The 18096-nt window shown below is 40.0% G+C and overlaps 1 protein-coding gene across 4 annotated transcripts in view; it reads right to left on the bottom strand.

The window, feature by feature from the left end:
- The window catches only part of LOC124171687 (DNA-directed RNA polymerase, mitochondrial-like), a 343150-nt gene that overhangs the window by 128016 nt on the left and 197038 nt on the right, over window positions 1-18096 (bottom strand). For all 4 annotated transcript variants that reach the window (XM_046550928.1, XM_046550930.1, XM_046550929.1 and 1 more), the window contains 2 exons: window positions 13676-13951; window positions 9483-9758 (listed from right to left, as the gene is read on the bottom strand). In XM_046550928.1, the coding sequence (XP_046406884.1) occupies window positions 9483-9758; window positions 13676-13951 (552 nt within the window). The remainder of the gene's footprint in view (window positions 1-9482; window positions 9759-13675; window positions 13952-18096) is intronic.

Below are 18096 nucleotides of genomic sequence, written 5' to 3'. Positions count from 1 at the left end.
TTCCTTTCTCCGCCGTATTGAAAGTTAGGCAAAGGATCATTGACATAGAGAAAAGATTTTCTTAGTTTTAGCACTAAAAAATAGTCGCGCCATAATCGAAAATAAATATAGTGTGGAAAGAGCAAAGAAATTAATTTCAATTGAAAAGTCAGCTGAGAAGAAGAGAGACAATTATAAGCGCGGCACCATTTTCCCGATAGTGGAAGATACTTCTTCCGCCTCTCTCCGGTTAATAACTTCCCCCCGTTGCAGGTAAAGATGAACCATGCCCTTCTCCACAATCGGGGAACGTTCCCAGTGGGTGGGGTGAATAAGAGTGGGATGGGGATTGCCTGAGGGAAGAAGTGTGGTCAGCACAAGGACTGGTGAAGGGGGCAGGACAAAGAAGGGTGGGGAAATGGCCTTCAGCTCTGCCTCAGTGTACTTTTGGGGGCCGTATTTTTTTGCGACGCACACAAGCTCAGTCTCATTAGGGAGGGAGTGAATGGGAAATGCTGGGGAAGGAGCGGTTTGGGATGCGTAAGGTGTGTGTCAGCAAGATCAGCCAAAGGCGGCAGGAGGGAAGGGACGGCTTTGGAAAGACAGAACCCCAGCATGGGAGAACAGGGAAGCGCGTGAGAAGAAAGTTCATGGTTAGACTTGGAAGTGCGTCTTCATTACGAGAAGCCTGAAATATAAATTGGCGGTAAATAGAGCCCAGTACTTAAGATATTTAAGTTGTTCATTCGTAAAGGCCAATATATACACGAAAAGATATTATGGTGCGGATTGCATGTATCAACGTCCATTTCGGGATGTTATTAATTTCTGTTCCCATTCATAAAAGTAGCAAATAGATTTGAAAGAATGATAATCATGAATAAAAATATCTAAATCGATATCCAAACGCACATGAGCAAAATAGATGAATGTATACATACCGATCCATCGCAAGTAATACCGCTCAAGCTTCTTCCGGTATAGGACTTTAAAATCCTGGATAATGCCTTGGTCCAAGGGCTGGGACTTGCTAGTCGAGTTCGGGGGTAAAAAGAGGACTCGAACATTAGCCAATTTTAGATCTTCCACGTATTTATGAACGGTGGCATTATCCATTATTAAAACAATTTTGCTGTTCTCTCCAGCAATTTTTCTGTGTAGACATATAACCGTTTGCTGGAAAATTTCTCGGGTCATCCAGCTGTTTTTATTTGCATGGTAAAAAACTGGGAGGGCTTCCAATTTTACATGTTTTAAGCACCGTGGCCTTTCAAATTTCCCAATGACAACGGGCTTATTTTGTCCGTGCCCGTTTGGTTGACGCACAGCCCCACAGTAACACGCACTTTACTCTTTTTCCCCCCATGGCACCTTTGCCCTTTGAAACCCAGGGTTGCGTCAGGTAATGCATTAAAAATAGCTCAGTTTAAGGGGCCAGCGAGGGTGAGCTGGTCGAGGAAAGGGTCCCGGATTAGGGACCCTTCGAAGTGCTTCGGCGAAAAGTAGTCAAGTAGTCTTCGAAGTACGTTCACAGCAGTGCAAAGGGTTAATTAGGGGTGTTCGAAATACTCCGCGCGACCTTCCTGACATGTTAAACTACAAATTATTGTCGATGCTATGTTTACGAACAGGCACGTAAATAGGGGCATAATGTCAGCCGCGATATTTTAACTGAACTCCTACTCCCCCTAAATTCCTACAGTGAGGTTTTTGGCGACCCATTTCTCTCCAAAGTTGCATTATCATTTACGATTTCGCACTTTTGATGGACCACAGTTGGAAGCGCTGATTTTTTAGCTACTTACGCCGGCGTAACTAGTTTTGTTGACAAATTTTTCGCCGTAGTTCGTATAAACGAATGCCATTTGCTCCTAGGGACCGAGCCGAGGTTCGTAAATTCAAAAAATTTCGTATAATCGAAACTTCGTATAATCGAATAGCGCCATGTATTTAGCATAGGCTTTTCACCGGGACCGCAATATCACTTCGTATAATCGAAAACTTCGTAAAATCCTGCTTCGTAAAATCAAGAGTTTACTGTAGTTGGTTTATAATTACATTATATTTAATATTTGTTATCTCTTTTTTAAAAAAAACCCTTTTTTCGTGATTTTTAAAAAATTTCAAAAAGTATACTTTTATGTTTATTGATTTAAACTTACAATTTTTATACAAAATAAGTCATCAATTATAGCAACATGTACAATAGCTTTTGTTCTGTGGATCATAAAAAAGTGTAGCATCTACTTATGAAAAATTACATTCAATATTCAGTAATCATTTGTCATACACTTTCTTGCTGTGATGTAGCTTGAAACATTCGCCCGGGCAGAATCCCTTATCACAGTCTTTACAATACCAGCTGGTATCTTTCCTTCTGGCTGTTCCGTCTTTTCGCGTACCTTTCTCTGAACAAACGACACATCTTCGTCTAGCACTTTTTTTTCCTTCTGGTAAAGGAATCTTTTCAATAAAATGTTTTTCAGATAATCTTGCTAATTGAGAAGTATTCCGTTTCGTAGGGTGATCTTCTATCAGCACCAACTCTGTACACACTTGTTGTAAGAAGGATGTTACAGCAAGCCTCTGTTTCTTGATTTTATTATATAGAACGAAAGCATTGCATGTTCCCATTAGGATTAGGTGGAATGCCAGCTTTTGCCACCATTTGAAACTTCGGTGACTAAAACTAGCATAGGACATCCTCTGGTCACTCAGGTCAACTTCGTATTTATGTTTATTATAATCTATCACACATAATGGTTTGGTTTTTTCTCTTCCTCTTTTGTCAGTATAAGTAGACATTCCTGCTCTGTGCCTCGTAGATGCCATCCAGACATCTCTTTTATCTTTCCAGCGTGTCATAGAACATTTCCTTTCCGTCGGAAAACTTGCTCATTTCTTTTCAGCGATTTGGGTTCATAGAGAACTCGTGGGATGCCCCGTCTTGTTTTATTGACAGTACCAACTAGACCTGTATTCAACTTCTCAAGTTCCATGGCCAAATCAGGTGAAGTGTAATATCTGTCCGTAAAAAGTGTGCGGCCTGTATTCACAAGGGAATCAAGCAATCTCTTTACCAGAGCTGGCACTGAATTATCAATTCCTTCTCCTTGGTAAACCTCAAAATTCCAAACATATCCAGATGTAGCTTCAGAAAGCATGAAGATTTTCATTCCATACTTATTGGGCTTGTTGGGCATGTATACACGAAAATTTACACGACCCCTGAAAGGACACATGCCTTCGTCAATTGTGCTCACTGCTAGCAACGCTACTGAGTGTTACTTTCCACGCAACAAAGTAATAATTCCAGCAACGCATATATGCGTCGCTCGCAAAAACCGCAAGTCCCCTGGCGACGCACATTTGCATCGCCAGCACTCTAAGTGTTAATGGAGGGGGATAGCGGACCGTGGGAAATGCCCTAAGGTTGCTATCCCACGGCACTGAGGTTCTCCTGGTGGGGGAATCAGGGATTTTCGGATTTTTTCACCCAACCATTTTCGGTTCCCCTCGTCGAACTCTTTTCACCGCTCAAATCCACGAATTTGATGTAATTCGTCAACTTGCATAAAATGGCGCTGCGAGCACTAAATGACTACAGTTCTCTACATTTTTCCGAGTCAACTACCAACGACGTGCGTGCGACAGTGTATGATGCGAAATTCAAAGCATTCGAGGTATTCGAGGCGGTACTTTTCGCATAACTATTCGAGACATCGAATATCGAATACTTTCTAGTATTCGAGGTATTCGAGTATTCGCAGATACTATTCGCACATCTCTAATATTTTTAATGATGTGACGAAAAGCCTCGTCACGGCGCATTCTGCGTCCGCGTCTTTTTCCCTATTCCTGTTGGCGCGTGGCAACAGCAAGCGATGAGCGACCATCTTTTTTTTTTTCTTGTGTCGTCTGCTAGCATTTAGCATGTCTTTTGTTGTTTATTGGGTATATAAGGCCTGGTATTGTGTGAACTCGGGTCGATTCATGAGAAAGTGGTGGTTGATCCGCTAGAGAGGACGGAGGCCAGCTGTGACTGTGCCGAGATGGGGCAATAAGACGGGGCCGCGGCAGACGAGGGCTACGGCATTCTGGAGGTCGGGTAATGCGACCAGGGGGAAGGCGTGCCGGAGAGGAGAGCGTGGAGTACAGCGAGGCACGAGAAAAGTGTCTTCGCTTTTAGTCAAGACATCACGACATCGTCCAAGGATTCGCGGGACGTGGTTCCCCGCGATTGACGCATCGTGACCCGGCGACCAGGATTTGGACCCGCCGTTTTTGACACTTAAACTTAAGTACTCTAAACCCTCTTCCGGGACGGGGAAATAATCCCGATCCTCCCCCGCTCCAGCCAGCCCACGCGCCCTGAGCGAAGAAGGTCCCAAGTGTGCACGTGTGTCATCCTAATAACCATGTGGTTTCTGACATAAACTCACGTCACTCTTTCTCGGTCTAAAGACCACTTTAAATTGTATCACGATTCTCCCGTTCGCGTCATCCCATCTGGTTGACGTCAGACTCATTTTTGATTGAACAGAACGTGGAGTATGTAACATTTGAAAGTAAAACAACGAACATTACCCATAATTGTCTTTGAAGTGCAGTGGTTTTTGTCGCAACTCGAGCAAGATAACGAGTGCCCGTGTCATAGCAATCTTTGAGATATTCAGTGTTATTTTTGTCCATTTTTGTTCATATACCCCAATGGTCATCTCATCCCTCATTTATTAGATGTAAGATTTCTTTCTTTTTGTGTCTGGCATATTTGCTTCGTTTTTCCTTTTTGCAAGTGTATCATTAATGTCTCGCCCAAGTCAGCATCACCTTCCATCCCTCATTAGTGTTTAAGGACAAAAGTGTTTGTTTTATTTTCTCTGAATAAATTTTTGTATGACAGTCAATCGCTGTGTACGAGGTCATTCATCCCCTTGCTGTGCCATTGCGTTCAAGGCAGTGAGTTCCCATCTTGACCGCGAGCCCCAGAACCTACGTAAACTTAAGAACTCTGATCGTAATCTCAGTCCGACGGTGCACGGCAACCGGGCGTGTACCACCACAATATAATAGAGGCAATGGTGATGGTTTTCCGGGTTTACACCGCGTTGATACATGTTTTGCGGACGACAGTTTCGGGCGCGTTCCAGCTCCCGTCTTCGGGTCCAAATGATTTGCAGATCTGTGATCCTTATTTATTTACAGCTAGTCAGACGGATGTTGATTTTTAATTCCATTGTTGGAAAAGCCGTTTGAAAGATGAGGATAAAGGATAGCCGTCTTCCCTATTGAAGTTCTTAGGGTGACTCGCTATTTCAATCGCCTCCCTTATCAGTCTAGGGAAATATTTATTTTCCCTGGCGATGATTTTCGATTCCTTGAATAGTATGACGTGCCCAGGTTCCGACCATGCATGCTCTGCAACCGCAGAAAGACGAAAATTTTTCTTTTCGGTTGCCTTCAGATGTTCATTATTCTGCATTTGAGGGATCTAGATGTTTGCCCGATGTATGATAAACCACAGGAACACGTTACTTCATACACTCCTTCATAGATATCTGATGGATGACGATCTTTTTCACTCCGGAGGAGGTCAGAGGTCTTCTTCAAACTTATAAATCGCGTCAGAACGTCATGTTTGGCGAGAACTCTAGCAATTCTTTCCGACGTTCCAGCCACGTATGGCAAGAGAGCATGTGCCTTTGCCTTTTGCTGGTCTTCCTTTGCAATGTCCAAGGCCACATCTCTTTTCTCTTCTTCCCTACGCGCGATTTTTTGAATCAGTACCCGATCGTAGCCATTTTCTTGGAGCGTGGTAAGGAGGTGTTGTTTCTCTCCAGCGAGCGAATCTGTATCCGATATGGAATATGCCCTATGATATAGAGTTTTAATAACTGATGCTTTTTGCCTGGGATGATGGTGTGATTTGCCATTCAAATAGCGATCAGTATGCGTTTCCTTACGATAGACTGAATGTCCCAATGTGCCATCTGATTTCTTCTTGACGAGAACGTCCAAAAAGGGAAGTTGGTTATTTTCTTCCATTTCCATAGTGAACTGGATGGAATTATTTTGGCTATTAAGATGTTCAAGGAATCTTTTCAGTTTATCTGTCCCATGAGGCCATATGACGAAGGTGTCGTCAACATATCTCACGAAGAGTTTCGGCTTCATAGGGAAAGAATCCAGGGCTTTTCGTTCAAATTCTTCCATATAAAGATCTGCGACGACAGGTGATAAAGGAGAACCCATGGATGCCCCTTCCGTTTGTTCATATAATTTCCCTCCCCAAGAGAAATAGCAATTACGAAGGCAAAACTCCACCATTTTCGGAATGTCTTTCGGAAGGCCTTTTTCTGTCAGAGTCTTAATGACTTCGATGGCATCTTCAATAGGTATTTTGGTGAACAAAGATACCACGTCAAAACTAACAAGGAGATCCTCTTCCGTAATCTTATATTCCTTTATAATATTGATGAAATGGAAGGAGTTCTTCACATAGGTTGCAGTTAGGCCCGAGAATGGCCGAAGGCTATGGGCAAGATACTTTGCAAGCTTATGTGTAGGTGAATCAATAGCACTTACGATAGGCCGGAGTGGTATCCCATCCTTGTGAATCTTAGGCAGGCCATAAAGTCGTGGAGGTTTAGGAGCCGACTGGATCAGTGATCGTCTCTCCTCTTGGGGTATTGACGAATGCTTCATGAGGTCCTTGATGTTCCTCTGGATTTTTGCCGTAGGATCTGAGTTAAGTTCATTGTAGGTGGGGTCGTCTAGCAAACCGCAAACCTTCTTTCGGTAGTCCTCCTTAGAGATGATCACAGTTGCGTTCCCTTTGTCAGCTGGCAATATCAGTGAATCATCAATTTTCCTGAGTTCACAGACGGCCTCTCTCTCTGCCCTGGTCAAATTGGGTTTTGGAGGCTTCGCTTTCCTGATGATATGGCTGACTTCTTCCCTGATTTCATCGGCCTCTGATTTCCTTAGCTTGCGTAAAGCATTTTCTACCCCAGTGATTATTTCCTCCTTCGGTATACTTCTGGGTGCTATGGCAAAGTTAAGTCCTTTGGATAGTATGGAGGTTGCAGAATCACTAAGATTCACCTGAGATAGATTTATAACCACACGATCTGTTTTATTGAAGGTGGATTCGGGTGAAGGACGTTGTTTTTCCACCAAATTTTCGAACTTCTTTAATTGCTTCTCTCTCATTGCTGTAAAGGTGGTGGAGGATGATTGGAAGGTAATTCTCTCCAATGTCTCCCAATCCTCTGGTATCAATTTGCTGCTAAGCTCTAGGTGTAGGTGGTAGAGTTCCGTCGAACAAAAGTGGAGAGCACTGCGTGTGTACTGCACTCGTTCTCTCAGTAGAGCAAAGCTCGCACGGCGGAGAATTCTCTTCGCCTTCTTAGACTGGATAGGATGCTTGATGTTGAGAAAAGATGGTAGCGTATCCGAGTCTCTGCATCTCTCGAGGAAAGCCAAAGAAGACAGAAGTTTGAATTTCTTCTTGAATTGAGCGATAACCATATTTCAAATGATTACCGTATATCTCCGAATATAGTCCCCCCTTTTTTTCCAAAAATGGCCACGGAAAAGTAAGGGGGGGGACTATAATCGAGTGTAATCCAGTTTAGCATACTAAAGGTGACCATAAAGTTGTAAATAACGGCATAATGGCTAATGTTCTCGTAGTCTTTCTATTTGAGTATATTTATGAGGATTATAATCGGAGATATTAGTAAATACTGCCACGTTTTACCGGATATTTAGACAATTTTTACCACAAATGTTGTAAATATATGATTCTTCCAATTCAAATAGCATATCGAATATGCGTTTTCACGGAATCCATCGATTAGCCGTTAATTTTTCTTGGAAAAGTATTGTTAAGAATAATTCAATCGACACTGATCACTTAATGACGCAAAACAGTAAATAATTAAAAATGAAAACTAAACACACACTATCATTACATCAATCGAACACTGGAATTGAATCAATAGTATATTTAACCGTCGCTCATTTAATAGTTACACGATTTAAATAATTGCGAAAAATAAACAGATAAAGTGAACCTTTCGTGACGATTTAGCATTTCATTGCGTCCGTAGCTACTATACGTCCGTGCGGTTCGTGTTTACAACCACTGCCTTTACCGCCATCACAGAACAAGAATGCGCAATAGGCGATGCATTTGTTTCTGAAAAGGCGCAATAATCGACGACTTTAAACCAGAAGCACCGGCATTACTGCATTTGATCGAAATCCAGCGACTCAGCATCGAAAGTGTGATCAATTTATTGAGGAATATATTCAATTCGCCAGGGTAAGTAGGATCGATAAATTACGTCACATAACGTTTCGCAATTATTTCCGCGATATTTTCTTTATTAAAAATAATTTTACGTTCAACAGTGAGGTGATGGATCAAGTAGAAAGATGAAGATCAATCCTGCGGCAGATTAGAGACCATCAAAGACGGAGTTTCGATGCCAATTTAAAAATAGCCGTTGCAGAATACGCCGTAAATCATAGTATTCACAGTGCTTGCAAAGCGCTAATACATCGCGGAAGTCATTTCGGGGGTCTCGATGCGGCAGATTCAAAGAATTAGAGGAAAATATCGTCGAATTTGTGCGCAAATGCAGAGCAGAAGCTCTTTGTGTAACTTATGCAATGATTCGCGACGAGGCATTGAAAATTGATATAATATTTTTTTCAGTTTTAATGTTTGTTGGAAAAAGTTTATTTCTTAATTTTATTACTTTGATATTTGTAAGTCCTGTAGTTCAATTATTTTGCTTAGCAGGCATTTGATGGCAATATTTTTATAATGTTTATAATTTATTTAACACAATTTTATTTAGATTTCCTAAATTCTTCAGGTCACTTGGATTTGTGATGACTTGATGGGTGTGTTACACTGGATCTAAGGAAGTTTCAGGGCCAAATGCAATACTGTTTATGGGATTTAAGTTAAAGCTTATATATTGACATTGTTTGTAGTCATTTGGAAATCAAAAATATTAATAATTTGTGAATGTTTAAAAAATACAATAGCCTTGGATACTTAAAAAATTTTCTCATTTCTTCATTACATCTGGTTAAGGAACTATAAATTACTGATACATGCAATGGATCACAACATGTTTTAGGTAGAGTTATTTTGTTGTGATGGAAAATATGTGAACAGATTTGTTCTTAATCTTCACAGAAAATAATAGTTTTTATCGACTCTAGAATCTTAACTTGCTAACCACAGGAAAATTGCCTTCCTTTGCATTTAAAAATTTTTCCCAAAACTGAGGTCTCAAAATTGGGGGGGGGGGGGGCTATATTCAGAGGGGGACTATATTCGGAGATATACGGTAATTGTTGCTTGCAATTTCTAAGATCATATCTATGTAGGGCTGTAGCATACTTAAAAATGGGAACTAAAAGAAATTTTATGACAAATGTTATCCAGGAGAAAATTATTTGAAGAAATTAATGGTGCTTACCGTCAAGGGGTTCTCTGCTGAATCAATTATTTTTGGCATCATTTCCTCAGCAAACACCATCCTCTCCTTGATTGAGTTACGCTTCATTAATCCAGTCAAATTCACCAGATGCAGCTTTAACCAGTCCAGGCCTTTGAGTCCCAAAGGCTGCCCCTTGGCAAAGCACAGCAAAGAACGTGCAACATCAGAGCCCAAGTGGTTGAGATGTGGAGGACATGGGTAAACACGGCCTCTAAAGTCCATGTTGTGCGGCAGCCAGAAGACACGATCACGGAACTGCAGACATTTCAAGCACAGCTAAGTCAACTCAAAGAGTGGAATTTGCAAAAATTAGCATTTTCACGTGTAATATACATGGATCCATTTATAAAATGTTTTTCAATCAACTTGGACAAATATCAAATTTAGTAAATTGATCATTACCAAATTAGCTAGCCATCCAGGAATATCTTAGGAATGATAAAAGGCATGAATCATATCACAGCAGAATACATTACCAATCAAGCAGAGGAAATTATAGTCTATATACCATAGGGTGGTGCCAACAACTGAGTTGGTCCGCGAGCTAGGGGGAGGAAAGGACCGATCATAAAAACTCTATGGGACTGACTCGGGTCCCGGTCCCTCCCCTACACAGACTATAAGTTAAAGCAATTTATAAAGCTCACATTAATGGTAAACATAAATTTTTTAATGAAATAGAAAGCAAACAATTTTAGTATCAGTTAACAATTGATAACTTGTGCAGACATATTGACTGCAGTTGAGATTTGAAATGGCAAGCCCCCGTTGACGATGAACAGTAGTAAACCTGAACAGCATTTCTTGACATGATAAGTCAGAAAAACATCAGACCTCTCTTTACATGTCATTCGTAGGGCTCTTCTTTACTGCTACATTTGTTTAGCACATTTAACTACTATTATTCAGGAATGGTGGAACCTGGGAATAAATAATCCAAGAAACAATGTGGGCTCTAAAAAATGATATATGTCCTCCATACAGTGCTTGTGCACACACGTATTACAGTAGAAGCCCGGTTTTACGAGTGCTCAAAATCCCTCAGAAATTAATCGCAACACCGAGTGCTCGCTTTATCCGATGGGGTTGAATAAACCTACCCAAGTCTCATAATCATTTGAATTTACAGTTTTTCTTTTGTTTCCATGGTATTTAATGCAGTTAAACTCATAGAAAGTCATAATCAGGCAAAACATAATTGAGTATCAACATATTTAAAGAAGAAAATGGGGGATTTTCATTTTTATAAAATAATAATTCCCTCAGTTTCGGTGATTTTATGCCCGTTCTTGTATTTTTTGATCACCAAAGAAAGCTGTAAAAACAGCATAACCAGTCGGAATCTATATGTTTGGTATGTGGAGGAAGTTTTTGGATAATTTTGCAAATACATCATGCCGACAATATCAGTTCTGTCGAGTTCTCAAATTATTACCCAGTACATCAGTCATTTGAGAAAATCAGTCAAAAGATTCACTGAAATATGGTGTGATTCGGCGATGGAAGATATTTCTCAGAGAGACATTTTTTCCCCATTGGAAATGTAGTCAGCTTTCGTCTTTAACATCACACCATCTATAGACAGTCCTGCAGACCTTTGTTGACAAAACCACTTGAATAAAGCAGATTCCATTTGTGGATATTCCCCTTGCCGCAAATATTATTGGCTGCTATATAGGCATTCCTAGTTTGTTCACTACTGCACGAATTGTGTCTTTCTTTAATATTATAAACTACGTAAATGGCGAGGTACCAAACCACCTCCCGATATCACTCTTTAAAGTCCAGCTACTGTCACACTCGTCTATAATTTTCATGTCCAAATATTTACGTTTCCCCGATATGATGCACTCGCACAAACCACCTAACACTACTACGCCCCTCAGATGAGTACACTCCACCCCTCCATGCACATCCCAACTCTCCCTTGCCGTATGATTGGGCGCATGCAGTCGACGGGATGGTAGAAGTGGTAGAAAATCACTCTCTTCTACTGAATGCTGAGGCCCCATCAGCCCTCTGCCATCGATCGTGCTCAAAGGATCGGGGGTTCATCATTCATCATCGAGTTCATCCCCCTATACAGTCTGGCCGCAGATAATTGTTCGGGGTAGGGGGTAAGGTTGCCAGTTAAGAAGTAACGCCCACGTCACTTGTAAACAAAATGCTTCTGTGAAGAAAGGAGCCGGAGGGGACGACGAGCATGAAGGACCCAAAGGAACAATACCTTGTCTTGGCGATTCGCAGAAAGGGATTGTTTTGGTGGCTCAGGCTTGTTTCAGTGCTTCACACGCATGTGACAACGTTGTATGACTAGGCAGGGGTGTGAGGTGCATTTTGGGGGCAGTGGTTGGCTGCAAACCGTGCTGGCGCAGGGTTCTCCGCTCCTCATTTTGGGCTAATATCGGACCACTATCTGTGCATCGAACAACTCTCGCCGGTCGGACTGTAGTCTAAGGGTTTTTTGGATAGCGATTGCGATGATATAAATATGTTACTTAATGTACAAAATCTTCAGTTCCTCTGAAAAAAATAACCCTGGGCAGTTTACATACCTACGATAAAAGCACCGCATGGGAACGGATTAGCAAAGAAGCATATGCTGCGTCGTAAAAATAGGAGCAGAATATTTTTTTGACGTAGGAGTCTGTATATAGGAGCTTTTAATCATCGCCAAGAGATTCAAAGGATCTTGTGCATTAAATAGCATTTTTTTAATTGTCTGTGCTCACAGAGTACATTGCTCTTGAGGGTAACGTGCATCTAAGTTAAGCCATTCGTTTGAACAAATTTTAGGGATTGCGCGGAAATGCATCACAGTTCTGCTGATATGATGTGAAACTTTGAATTATAATGAATTCTGGAGAGTATGAAGAAGAGATAATGAAGATTCACTATGATTGGTCGCTAAGAAGAGGATTTCTACTATCAGCAGAGTAACTCTGCTTTAGCAAATTTTTTACAAATGATTACTCGGCAGTGCTTAGTCCTCACTCGCTAACCTACGCTTCATTGTTATTTTACCATCTTGGTAATAATAGTGATTTTCCTATGTGGCAATAGCTGACCATGTCTTGATCAAACTACATTCCTATGCAAAAATGAAACATCCAAATATACATCGCCGGAGAGCATGCACCGACAGGTAACGTTGCTCTAGCTTTCCATTAGTCGAAAGTCAATGTATGGTCGCCAATCTAACTACGATAATGCACTTTCAACTTCATTACCTGACACGGTAAAAGATGGAGGGGGTTTCACTACAATGTAAGTTCCCGCACTTAAGACAAAGCCTATAGTAAAATTATAGACGATGCCAACCAAAGAAGATGGGGGAACGAACTCCCTCTCCCGCTGTCATCTTCCTCCCATTCCCCTCTCATTGATAGCTGGGTGTAACAAAAGAGGAACATAAAATGGGAGTGTGGGGAGCATACTCAAGGCTGTACATCACTAAAATGCTTAGACATAATTGGCTTTACGTGTAGTAGATCTGACACACATCTTGTATTTTTAGTTTCATAAACAGATAATACAAAGCATAATAGTTAGTGCTTGCTCAGCGGTGCATCGCCCTTGAGAAATATCTGTCGTAAAACCGAGGCTGCACTGAGGAAGGAACTTTTTGACCTCACTAAATCCGATTTTAAAACATAGGCCATTTGGCGGTACAAAGACCATCACTCGTAAAAATGCAACTCCCGTAAAATGCTGTACTTGCAAAACTGGGCTTCCACTGTCTATAGATTAAATAAATTACTGGTTGATGAGTTTTCACCACAAAGATGAATGGTTGAATATAAATATTTTCAGTCTGTATAGGTAAACAAAGTCACTTGAACTAGTTTGCAAGTGAAATTTTATCTCAAGCTTACACACAAGTTTCACAAGATTACCAAGCATTCATATTGATCCAAGTTCGACAGGTAAATGTAGACAATGATACGTTTTTTTCTCTGGCTTTGCACCAGTGATTTACTTCATTAGGGCTGATGATGATTCAGGAAACAGCTTCCTTTCCATTAAACAAGACAAGTTTCATAAAATGTTTCATCAGCTCTAACACCATGCCATGAAACTAAGTTTGAATACTATTGAATTTAAACATCCAAATCTATGCTTTGTTGGAATCAAACTCTTCTAAACAAAAAGAACAAAAGCATGGTACTCACATGATTGGCCAGAGATAATCTATAGAGCATGTCACACCACAAACTATAAGCTTCAGCCTTCTTTCTTCGTAAGTACAGGATATGCTTATGCTGACGAAGTTTTTCACTAGCTAATGACCCTTCATTGTCTTGCCCTGACTCTTGAGAGGATGATTCAGCAGGTTTAAAGGGAAGTGGAGGGAGAGGTATTTGGGCGGGGAAAGAAGAGGGAGGAGCTGGAATCGCCAGTTGCGATGAACCACCAGTGTTAAAAACTTCAATCACAACATCAAGAACCTGCAGAAAATGACAGTGCAAGCCAAATTATTTTCTAATTAGCAAAGAAAATTTTTCCAATGCAAATTGAATGAGTAAATGAGCGATCAAAATTTTATTAACCAAAAAATGAAAAGGCTAACTTAAGTCTCTGAAACAGAAAGACTGACAAATGCACCAATTCATCAATCACACCTATTGTTTCAATAAAGAAAAATTCATGACATGCTTACACAAAACGGCCCATGCATGGTAACCATAACCTCAGATTTCACTAACACAATCATCATTTAACATTTGAGTAAACTAAAGTAAATTAATTCCATAAACTCATCTTAGAAACTTCACAAATAGACAATAATTCATTGGCATATGGTAGCATTAATGCACATTTTTTCATTGAGAAAACACACTTTCATCAGGAATCTAAACATAAAGAACTTTCCTCAGATAAACTGAAGGCCTAAACAGATTATAGGCACTGGCATTTCAGACCGGATAATGAGGGAGAGAGAGACATTGCCCACAAAGTCATTCCAATCGACATGCACTCGGTCATGAGCAGAACCACTCGAGCAATAAGCCCGCACTGGAACGACTCAGCAAATACAAAGGAGGGACAACGAGTGAGTGCACTTCAATGACAGCATGCTTCCCTTGTCTCATCCATTTATGATATCTTCCAATGCTTCACTTCTCACTGCTCATCCCTGGAAAATGTCTGAAGGTATGAAAAATTCAAGCATCAATTTAAGTTGGAAAAAATAATTATCCCTAAAGCCAGTTTTTTGATTGACTAGGAAATCTAGGGCGAGGAGCAAAGGACACCAGAGTCTGTGGTTGATGAAAGACAAGGGATGCAGGTGAAATGAAATGCCCATGCTTGGAAAAAAGAGGGCCGTCAATTAAGTGCGAGACACCCAGTCCTACCCACAATGCAATCCACACGCGACATCAACACCCAACATTTTAACAGAGATTTCACCTAATTTTTTGAGAAGCAAGGAGTATTCCTTGGAATAATAAGGGAATCAACGAGATAATCAAAACAAACAATTATGATGTAGAAGATGGGTAGCATCCCGTAGGAGCACTTTTCAAGTATCAATCTAGGCTCTCAGTGGGAGAACAGACTTGAAATTGGTGATCAAGGCACTTCAACCTCAAGATGCTTGGAGGATACCTAGAGAAAGTACTGTCAAACCATACATATATGATCGAAACATAAAAGTAGGCCAATGCTTAACTTGAGTAGCAATTTTAAAATTAATATTTTAAGGATTATCCCAAGGCTGTTCCAGGCATTAAATGCCTAATGATTAACCCATTAAATCCCAAGCATGTTAATAACTTAAAAATTCCAAATATTTTGATAAATTAGCAATAAAACAGACTTAAATAAGGCAAATTATCGATTTTTATACTTTTTTGTTTTTAGTTTGTCGTTGGTGAAACGTTGCGTACACGCAACGTTGGGAGTTCCCCTGGTCAAATTAGCCGTTTTGCCATTTTTTCGGAACTCTTTTCTTTTTGCAAATAATTCTTTTTGATTATAACCCAAACATATAATTAACCGAAAATATTGATTAAACTTTGTATTGTTCATGAAATTTAGAAGAGCAATCAGTATGTAGATGAATATTGCACTTTTGGTAATCACTAATTTTCTGGCTGCTACAAACAACTCGGCTTCTTCATCGTGAATGTTTTCGTCACGATCAATAATATTGTGGCCAACCTTGTCTTCCTTACTGCATTTTGCTAACTATTTATTCCGTTATGTCCTATATTATGGCAATTTTAGTTACTATAAGGGTAGTTGCCTAAATCGAAACTTGAAGCTTGTACGTGGTGGAAGTCTCCATATTATCAATAACAGACAATTTATGTCACCCACAAAGTATTTATAAAAATTTATAGTATTTGACCGGTTTCGGCTGTTACACCATTATAAAGTACAGAAAATATAAAGCAACCGGTCAAATAATAGAAATTTTAATATCGCGAAAGTAACAAAGTGTCTGCTATTGAAAATGAGTAATTTCTCCTTCACTGTTTTCTTTTTTCTTGAGGAAACATAACACTATTTCTGAACAAAAATATGCCTGACTAATGGTTGATCCAATTACAACTTCAAATTTACAAATGGATCCAATATACCAAAATTTGGTAATACATTTAGTTACATATCAAGCCAACTCAAAGAATAACGCATTCTTTTTACCGATCATACAATCAAAACAACCTTACTTCCCCTTGGACAGTTCCTTTTGAGTGCGAGGAAGGCAACTTGCGACTCTGTTTTCTCTAACACTACAAGGGATTCTTTAGTCATAATTGGGAATAATCCCATTTGAGACAAAAGTATCAGTAAAAAATAACTTCAAATTATTTTCAAAATACAATAAGTGATACCTTGCAACTTCAATAACTTTTGCCAGGCCAACTACAACCCTTTCCACTAAACTCAAAGCGGTATCAGTTTTTTCCGATGCTCATCCATAGACAGAAAATTTTCCCAAGGAAGATATCATTCTCCACAAATTAACCCCAAATCTTACTGGTTTTCCTCTTATAAACATTTTAACGGAATGGTGGCCAAAATATGGCATCATCTTCTCGTCAAAAGATAATTTATGAGAAATTGCATCAAACCGTAGAAATATTTGGTTGAGCTCGCAAAGTATGGACGTATCTTAGAAAACTTATCCCCCTTGTCCAAACTTCTGTTACCAACCAGGCGTATGAACATTTTAGGTTCAACAAAACACTTCAGGGACATCGTTTGACGCACAAGAGGAACGCCTTTATCAGCGTCTTTACTCCAGTAATATTTTGTAGCTAACCACTAAAAATCAGAACGGAAGAAATACCACACTATTGTAATATTTTCTGAGAATTTCACGCACTATGATCACTGGCGATAGTGTCAACTCAGGCTGCAAATGTGGGTTCAGGTCATTTGGAGGGAACAATTGTTCAACAGACAACCACAGATAAAGTAAAAGCAGATGGAACAGAACATTGCCCCTTCTAGATACTGTAATACCCATAAAGCACTTTACCTGAGTCAATATAACAAGAAATATTTTTCTTGGAATCCCAGTGCATTCATCGTCACTCATAGTTCTCAAAAAATTTCTTTCGAAATGGCCTGCGCCCTCATTTGGAGCCTTACCAGCTCATTATCGTCAGCGGCCAGTGGGCATGAATTTCTCAGAAAATACTGCGATAGTGTGATCCCTCTTTATCTCTCCATTCATTTTGCTCACTCGCCAACCCCTGCTGTGCACGGAGACCCATTGGTGCTGGGATATCCCCGCCTAGCCTAACTATGCATTTTACCCTCCCACTACCTTCCCTTTGAATCCTAGTCAACAACACCACGTAAATACGACTTTACGATCTATTTGCTAACCCTCACAGACTCACTTGCTTTTAGCATACTTGTCAACTGTGGTAGCAGATCCTTCTTACCTTAGGATGCCAGTATATCTTGGAATTGCAGACGCCTACAGAAATCTGGACATTTTTCTGGACAACTCTACAGCAAAGTTTTTATGCACCTTTTAGTGTAGGTCACAGTAATTTCCCACTATAGCGTAAGTAAACGCTGATTTAATCTTGCTCGATACGTGAAGTTAAAAACATCTAACAGTCACAACTCGGTGAAAACTCACCACCTGCCAAACATCCTCGTAAGGACCCTTCAACACTTATGTAGATGTATATTTAGGAATAAAATACTGTACAATTGCATAAAACTAAAGTTTCACCATAAAAAGGTAACATATTCTTGATAAGCATTTCATTTTTCAGTCCAAAAAGAAACACTCTAAACGACTACCGCCGCGGCGCGCCATTTACCAAGATTACCGGGGTTCTCCCAACGTTGCGTGAACGCAACACTTCCTCTATTCTTAAATAATTTAAAAACCACAAAGTCAAATTCACCCAAATTGTTGCAATGGCCTAGAATACAAATGCATCAATGTATTTGCAGTGAGATATAATCATCGAGTGCCTCAGATTTAACATAATATGTAAACTTAGAAGATAGACTAGAATGGCGACTTACATATAAATGAAAAGGTCATTGTAAAAACAAAAGTTATTAAATTTCTTCCGTAGGAAAAATTTTCAACCCTTAAGAAAGCATTGAACTA

The sequence above is a fragment of the Ischnura elegans genome, chromosome X (genome assembly GCF_921293095.1).
Source record: "Ischnura elegans chromosome X, ioIscEleg1.1, whole genome shotgun sequence".
In the NCBI taxonomy this organism is placed as follows: Eukaryota; Metazoa; Arthropoda; class Insecta; order Odonata; family Coenagrionidae; genus Ischnura; species Ischnura elegans.
The sequence above is the reverse complement of the archived record's forward strand: the minus strand, read 5'-3'. Positions and strand labels throughout refer to the sequence as shown.